This window comes from Monodelphis domestica, chromosome 1 (assembly GCF_027887165.1).
Source record: "Monodelphis domestica isolate mMonDom1 chromosome 1, mMonDom1.pri, whole genome shotgun sequence".
Taxonomy (NCBI): Eukaryota; Metazoa; Chordata; class Mammalia; order Didelphimorphia; family Didelphidae; genus Monodelphis; species Monodelphis domestica.
Window position 1 is genome coordinate 43023708 of NC_077227.1, and position 8546 is coordinate 43032253.

General features: G+C 44.1%; 1 protein-coding gene across 2 annotated transcripts; it reads right to left on the reverse strand.

Moving 5' to 3' along the window:
• Nucleotides 1-29: 29 nt before the first annotated feature.
• On the reverse strand, nt 30-8235 carry SPRN (shadow of prion protein). Of its 2 annotated transcripts, none has more exons than XM_016428120.2 (2): nt 7948-8235; nt 30-5301 (listed from the first exon to the last, which is right to left on the reverse strand). In XM_016428120.2, the coding sequence occupies exon 2, from the start codon at nt 5276-5278 to the stop codon at nt 4838-4840; it is 441 nt and encodes a 146-aa protein (XP_016283606.1). In that variant the 5' UTR covers nt 5279-5301; nt 7948-8235; the 3' UTR covers nt 30-4837. The 2 variants fall into 2 exon arrangements, with proteins under 2 accessions (XP_016283606.1, XP_056653953.1); XM_056797975.1 differs by having other exon boundaries at nt 8028-8143.
• Between the last annotated feature and the right edge of the window lie 311 nt (nt 8236-8546).

Genomic DNA, 8546 nt, shown 5'->3' on the forward strand with positions numbered 1-8546 from the left:
GTCATAGGGAGGAAGTCCAGCTAAAGTAATTCCATTGTTGTAACAGTATTTAATTAAAACCCACAAACAGTCATTGAAGCAATGGACCATATATACATGTCATATGTCAAGTAGAATAGCTTATAGGACAAAAGTCCTCAGAGTCAACCCTAATAAATGAATTCTAGAAGTCTTCATTTTTAAAAAGTTAATACAATCTTAACTAACAGTAGTAGCTAAAATAGTGGGGAGAAATCAGTAAATATTTATTAAAAAGTATATAGTTTCAAAGTATTTTAGTCAATTGAATTCTACTTTATTGAAGGATTTTTGGTAGGATTTTATTGTAATTACTTATTTGAGTTTTTTAGCCTGTGCCATGACACTAGAAAAGGCAGTATAGAAAGGGTCTAGTCTATAGAGGATCTTAACCTTGTTTTTGTTATGAATCCCTTGGATAGTCGATGAAGCCTATGGATCCTATTTCAGAATGATGTTTTTAAATGTGAAAGTAAAATCTATAAGGTTATAAAGTTAACCAACTATATCGATATATGAATATAAAATATTTTTAAAAGTTCAGGGACTCCAGGTTAAGTCCAAGACTCCTTGGTCTAGAGTAAAGAGATACTGGTATCTGGAATATTAAAAAAACAGAAAAAACCAAAACAGCTATATTTGGGCTATTAGTACCTGTTCCTAATCTGCCCACTATAATCACAACAGGTGGGTACCGTATTCTAGTATGGTTGTTGAGGATGTCTTTGTAGTGGTTTTGACAGCCAATGCTTTGTTCTATTCCCATAATTGGAAGTTTGATCTACCCCCTTTGATTCTGTGTATAAGAAGACAGGCCAAAAAAAAAAACAAACAAAAAAAAAAGAAGACAGGCCCAGAGAGTGAAGTTAATTGTCCACAGTCATACATTCACCTAAAAAGTGCATTTGGGGACATTTTCAGTTCCCAAAAACTTTGGGAAGAAACAAAAATAATCAGTGTAAAACTTTAAGGTCACTGCTAAATACTGAATATATTCTGTGTTCAGATTCGACAAAATGAAAGAAAACTATCTCTTGAGAAATGTTAGATGTGTTATTTAAGATACAAGTTCACTGTTAATTTTCAATTTTAAAAAATATTTAATGATTAGAATAGTTTACTCAAGTGCATCTACATAAGAAGTGCATTATCCGACCTCCCTTGTGACTCTTGTCTCATTTGGTTGATATGGTCTCTGATGGTTTCTGATTACATAGGTTTGGCATTTTCCTTATTTGGTACCTACCATGATTAAAACCATTTTGAATGTAGTAAGTTTACTACAAAAACTTGACATGCTGTTTAAGCAGCAGACTTGTTAGTGCCAGTTGACTTGCATTTGGATTTAGATGACTATTCGAACAGTAGCCAAAACAGCTGGTTTGAAGGGAGAGTTAAGAAAGATCTATCACACCTCCCCTCCCCGAAGAGGGATACTCTTGATGTCTGTCACCTCCTAAAGAGGGATACTCTTGACTAAAGGGTTAGAAATCTTCCCTGCTCATCTATCTAGTGCCCTACACCATTAAAAAAATACTTTGATTAGTATTCAAGAAACCCTCTTAATAGTTTCATAAAGAAGACTTCAAACTTCTTAGTATTTTGTCTCAGGCAAATTTTCAGTGGTAAAATCTCAAAAATGGTTTCTGTTCAGATTCATAATGTGAAAAATGTAAACCTCGGGATTGCTGGTCTCATTTACTATGCCTATTATTTCATTGAGATATGTACCCTCTCCAACAGTACAGCTCTCAGTTCATCTATGCCTTTAAATTCTTTTCTATGTCTTCCCATAAATCTTGGAGAACTAGAAAAAGATCCCTAGCATGTTGGTTGGACTCTGTGAGGGTGCCCCTCCTCCCTCCCAAACCCCCCAGTGGAGTCTTATTGTTCACTGGCAAGCCACTCTTTTGTTCATTGGATTACCTGGGGTACCTTTGGTAAAGGCATGGGTTAGTATATCTCTCTCCACCAAATTTGACTGATGTCATGATATCCACTAGCATAATGCCAGTCTTGGCATGCAGAGATAGATCCATGCTTATAGCATTGGTTGAAGAGGCAAGTAGAGGGCGGTGTATAGCAGGCCTCAGAATTGTGTCTACCAGTGCTCAAATCTTCAGAAAAAACGTGCTTGTTCATTGTCCTTTTGGAATCTTCATTCAAGTCTGTTCATCAGGGTTCATTAAGGAATAATGAGACTGTTACCCAGGAGAAGGTTCTTCTTTGGCTCCTTTTTTGATCTTTCATTCCAGGCCTTTTCACTCCCATAGACCATGTGTAGTGTTCTGAAGGGAACTTTTTTTAGGATGTTTTAGTAAAGTCCTGGGAAAGCTATTGACTAGCTAGGAGAAGCAAGCTTTTATGTTTGTGTATCAGAAGTCTGGAAGGCACAAGGTACCTCTGCAGTCCTAGGACTCCAAGGCTCATGTCCTGAGCCATCAGTCCAGGGCTGCCATGACTGGCTCTTTAGCCAGAAGCACCAAAGATCATGCTGAACCTCTTTTAGGATTTTGTTGGTGGAGGCATTCCAAGAAAATCCATGCACCTGTGGTTTCAATTTTCTCTTCTATAAGAAAAAAAAAACTATGACTTTTTTTCCACAAGGTTGAAGACCAGTCTTCATTGTGTTATCAAATACTGAGTATCTTAAGAATCAGAATTTCTTATTTTGGGAGGAAAGAACATGAGTAGGTACAAAGAACCTAGAACAAAGTTGGTAATAGCTGAACTGTAGATGGGTGATGAAAATGGGATCCTCCCTCCTTCTCCCAAGTTCCATTGTACCTGGAAGTGAGACAATTTGACTGGGAAGGATTAAAGTATTGATTTTAAGTGAATAAATATCTCACTGATCCAAGATTATCCAAAGTTAGGCTATTGCATTCTTTTAATGAACTGCTTGACTTTTCTTGGAGGTGAGCATTCTTTGGAGTCTCTGCTCTGCACCTCACTGAGTTTCTTTTGCGATTAGGGGGGGAAAAGTAGCAAATTGTAATGGATGTTGTTGAAGTGGGAAAGAAAACAATTCTTTCTTTTGACTCCAGAACAGAATGGATCACATAGTGCTCAGCATAAAAACTTGTCAGTTTTTACTTTTTTCATTTTTATTAGATGGTGAAATCCAGCTTCCCTCAACCTTCCAAGGCTTCTCCTCAAAGGGCACCTGAACAGAAAAACCCCAGTGTAGTTAGCAGCTCACTAGAGAAATTCACTTGATTTTTAGACCCAAAGGCCTGACTTATTTGGGGTGTTGCATTTTTTTTATCTTGGTTCAGACACGATCCCCACTTTCATTAGTCTTCACAATGATGAGTCACTCAGGCAGAAGATCCATGAGAGTATGAAAAATCTTACCTAGAATCAGAAACCAGTCTTTACTTCTAGGGAAGGTCCTTTAGTGAAAAGTAATAGAAATTAGTTTGTAAAATTCCTACAGTTGATAGGTGAGGACTTCCTTGTGGTATAATAATTGAGATTGGTAAACAAAAAAATCTTGAATGAAAAAAGACATTCAAGTTGAAATGTGATATTTCTCTCTTCTTATTTCATACTTAAAGTCTCAAATCATGATCTCTCCCCCAAACTCTTTAGCCAAATGTTGAGTACAAATCCAGAAGGCAGGAAAGTCAGGCTTAAATGAGGTGCTCATCAACAGACCAGTGTCCAGAGTGGTTCAGTATTGCCACAGCCAGAGGACTGAGATTAGATCAGACTGCTGTGCCCAAGAAATTGACACCAAAGGGAAATAAAAAATAAAGTGGGTCCTAGGAAGGGGGGCCCCTGTGTGATCCCCTTGGCAGGGGCCACCAAGACTTCTTTAGTTAGAAATGAACTCCTTTTCTGAATGAATGGAAATGCTTCAGAAGCACCTTTATTTTTCTGCAGTAAGTGAATTTCTTCTAGAGCCGTGCCAAATTGCCCTCTCTTCATTTGGGATTGGTTGAAATCTAAATCGTGCCCCATGATTTCATGTAAAAGGGCAGTATGAGGAGGCAGTCCATATTTTCCCAAGGCTTAGAACTCTGGGATAACTCTATTGCTTGTCTTAGTAATGGAGAACACCCTCTGTGTTCCTCCTTTCTGTTGCCAATCCTCTTTGGCCTCAATTTAGGTACCAGAAGCTTCCATAGCTACTCTCTTTGGGTGTTGGTCATCATGCTTTGGGCTTTGGCTTGGGCTCAGCACCTCTTTAAGATTTCTCTCTGAAGAGAGTATGAGAGTTGGGGCATGGCAGTGGGAATCTGGTGGGAATAGAGCTGTAGGGTCTCATTCCCATGTTTCCTCTTGTTCTCAGGACTCCCAAACATTGGCAGAAGTGAGAAAGTCATTTCCCTTCATTGGACCCCTGGGTGAAGAACCTAAGGGGAAAGAAATGGGGGAGTGGGGTTCTGTGCGGGAACTAATGCCACCAGGAGTGGGGCTAAGTAAATGGGCAGCTAAAGTTGCCCTAGAAAAGCGAACTCTGGGGGAAATACCCAACTTCCCTTTGAGGTGGTCCACCTTGACCACAAGAGTCCTCTAGAGTGGTCCTCTTCATGCTCCCAGTGACCTGGTGCTCCTTCACATCTGGACCTGGACTCATTGGCTCACCTCACATCCTCTCTAACTCTCTCAAAGCCCTTTTTGGGGTCATTGGCAGTTAAGGAAGAGCTCAAAGGAAAGGAGTGAACATGGCTCCTTAGAAGCTACTCTAGAAGGCAAGAGATGAAAGCATTAGGACAAGAAGGTGTGGCTGAGGAAAATGGGACAGGAACAGGTGGGACCGATGGCTTACGGAGGGGAAAGGATCACAGTTCCCTCTGGGAAGAGCTCAATTCTAAGGATGAAAGAGCTGAAAGAAACCCAGTGTCAAGCAGAGGCTAAGGTTGGGCTCCACGCCCCCACGGTCCGTCCCTGATGTCCACCTGTAGCTGTAGATGCCTTCACCTGTCTGGTTGCTGTAGTAGAGGTCCCTCTCCAAGTTGACACTGGTGCCTACCTCTCCAGACATTCTCCTCCCAGCGGCCCCAGCGACTGCTCCTGCAGCAGCCCCTGCAGCAGCCCCTGCCGAGGCCGCGGCTGCCACTCGGAAGGCTGAGCCGGAGGAGCTGTAGCGGGGGGCAGACTTCATTCTCATCCGGCTACTGCTGCTGCTGCTGCGGCTCCTGCCACGCGCTGCCCCTCGGGCTCCCCCACGACCTCCCTTGCTGGTGACATTCTCACAGAAGAAAGCAGCTAGGAGCAGAAGGGTCCAGCACGTTACTGCTGCCCAATTCATCTTCAGAACTGGAGCCTCAGGACCTGTGAGAGAGTGGAGGGAACGTGGCTATGAGGCTGGGCCTACGGGACAGAGGAGCAAAGGCTGGAGTGTTCAGAGCAGAAGGGACACCCTGTGCTCAGGGCCAGCCCTCCAGAGTCCTGGGAATGACACAGATCCCATCCTAGTGGATTCCGTTCTAGCCCATCCCAGACACCAGGCACCTGTCCGGGGCGTGAGGCTGGGGATGGGGGTAGAGCCTGGGGGTTGGACACACTGCTTTCTCCCCTTTCTCTCTCTTTCTGTCAGCTCCCTTCCTTGAATCTACCCTCCTGCACCCTAGCCAGAAACGTCATTCCCTTCATCTGAACCAGTCATGGTGGGCCCTTCTGTATGTATCATTCAGATAGTTGGTGCCACATTCTTTGATGTACCTGCTGTACCTCTTCAACTAGATTATAAGCTTCTCGAGGCCAGAGAGCATCTCTCCGCTCGTGCCCAGCACAGGGCATGGCAAAAGGGCACTTAATACATTATGCTTCCATGACACGTATCCTTTATGCTGAATTCTACCAAACTGTAAACCTCTTGAGGGGAAAAAAATCCAATATAATAATATGCCCCCCCCCCCCCCCCCCGCCCCAACTCTGGAATAAGTTCCAAAGGACCTAGAAGAGGAACTGGTACCTAGGCAGAGGTAAGTAAATGCTTGTTGAATTTTCTGCATTATGGGGCTTATGTGATTCTGAGAAAACCCACAATGAGGTCATTGTTGCTGATTCTCCCTAAAAAAGGTGCCAAGAAGTAAAGTAGTCCCCACCCTGATCAGTCCTGCCCCAGTCTGTTTCTTGTTACTTCCACACCAGATCTCTTGACAATTATAATCCATTAAGATGTATTTGAGAGGCTTATGATAATTGGCATTTATATAATGTGTTAAAATCTACAAAGTGCTTTAGATCTATCCTCTCATATAAGCTTCCCAGCAGCCCTGTGAGGTATGAACTACAGGTATCATTAGCCCCTAATTCTTGTCTAAGGAAAGTGGTACTCAGATTGAATGACTTGTTCAAGGTCACACAGCTAGTGTTAGAGGAGATATTTGAACCCAGGTCTTCCTAATTCCAAGTTCTATGTTCCACTGCCAGGAAAAGTCACTTTCCCTAATCTTGAATATGCTCCCTTTGTCTGGAGTCATTTGGTCTGTTTAAAACTTGTATGCATTTCTATCATGGCTCATGAAGTACATTTTCAAGGCCCTTAATTCCTTTATTGGAATTCCTGACCCAGGGAGGCCACTGAATCTCTGCTTCATTTTCAGAGGTGGAGGTGGAGGCTCTAATGATGCCACTTCCTCCCCCCTCTCACTACCTATTCCCTTGAATACTGTGCCTCATCTCCACACCTTCCAAGCTACTTTCCTGTCTTGTACTTTTAAGGAAGAAATGCTGGCAACAAGGATTTGTCAATACTTGCTGTACAGCAAATGTGACTGAAGACTCCTACAATCTATATAACCCCTTCCTTCCCCTCCAAGAGCTGCAGAGCACTCTTTCCTCTCCTGGGGGATTTTTTTGGGGGGGCTTTAGTGCCTCCAGGAGTATTTTCCCAGGAAATTCTCCCACAACCAGCCTGAGGAGGGGAAGGGAGGAGAGATGCTGCTTCTTACCCCTCCTTTTCCACTAGGGGTATGTAAGAATTGGGAGGGGGTGAGGTGGGAAGGACTCCCATTCAGCTCCAGACTGCTTTCCCAAACTGACTGGTGAACACTCACATGAAGTGGGCTCGTGGGGTCCATCTCAGGAGTCCGTGGAAAAGGGGTGGACAGAAGAAAGTGTAAGAAGGATGTCAAATGAAGGAATGAAGGGATGATGGAGAGTATGGAAGCAAGAACAAGGGAGAGGGATACAGAATGGAAGGAACGATGAATATAGAGCTGATAGGAAGAAAAGGATTTGAGAACAGGTTGCAATAAAAAAGGAGGGGAAAAAGGGATACAGTGATGGATAGAAGGATAGGATAGTCTGAGGTGGCAGATATGGAGAGGAGGGAGCTGGGAACATGAAAGAAAACGGGAAGAAGGAATTTGGGGAGATGGAAGAGGAGTTGCTAGCAGCTTGGGGAGGAGAGCGATCTCTCTTCCACCATTCTTCCCCCTCTACATTTAGGCATTCTGTTCTCCAACCCCACCATTCATGCATTCCTCCCTGGATGCCCTCTGTTACCTTCCCTGGATCCTTCAGTCTCTGTCTCCATCTCCCAATGTCTTCATCCCCATTTCCTCCATTTTTATTGTCCTGTCTCCTCTGTCTATCAACATCCCCAGGAGCCTCCTTTTCCTTTCCCCACCCATCCTCCTCCCCTGACTTATTTTCCTTGCCCATCCCCCTCCTGGTCCTTCGAGTTGGGAAAGCAGGATCCAAGGCTGGAAATGTAGATTGGGGGAAGAAGCTAGAAGGTGTAGTGGGAAAATCTCTGAAGGTGCAGAGCACCTTCTTGTGTGCCTTTGGACAAGTCACTTTGCCCTGCTGTGCCTCAGTTTCCTCATTAACAAAATTAGCAGATTGGAAACCTGGATGATCTCTTAAATCCCTTTCAGCTGTAAATCCAAGCATCCTCCTGCCCAGTTCCTCCCCCTCTCTTTTTCCCTCTGCTTCCCGGAAGATGGTGGCTTCAAGTTCTCTGCTTACCCCGACTAGCTGTAAGACTAGATTCCCCCTTAGGGAGCTGCTGCTATCCGAGGCTGTGGTGCTGATCCTGGGATCCCTACCCCAGCAGATGGCAGATTCCAGATCTTCCTCCTGGTGCAGAAGCAGTGCTGGCTCTGGACTTGTGACTGCATCTGAAAGACTCCTCCCTGAATGAGGGGGTGGGAGGAGGGTGAAGGATAGAGGCTCAGCCCTCTTGGCGCTTCAGGGGTGGGCAGGAGCCACAAAGCTCACATGCCTCCCCCCTTCCCCCAATCCCTTTCCTACTCTGACACTTTCCAAGCTTTCCCTTCCTGAAACCTCATCCTGGTTTTGAAAAGGCACCTTTTCTCTAAGGTCAGCTCCACACAGATGGCTAAATCTAGAAGGTGGCTTAGTTCTGAGAGGTCCTGTCAGTGATTGTCTGAGATAAAAGTGGGTAGGTTTAGGAGAGGATACCCTCAAGAAAGGAAGAAGCAAAAGTAGGACACGAGGTAGGTGGTGGAGACAGCCTGCTACAATGCCTAGTACCTAGTACAGTGCCCTGTAAATAGCAGGCATTTAACATCTGTTGAGGTGATTTAAATTGAATTGACTTAAAT

Coding starts and splice junctions, on each gene's coding strand:
- SPRN (XM_016428120.2), bottom strand. CDS start 5,278: ATGAATTGGGCAGCAGTAACGTGCTGGACCCTTCTGCTCCTAGCTGCT.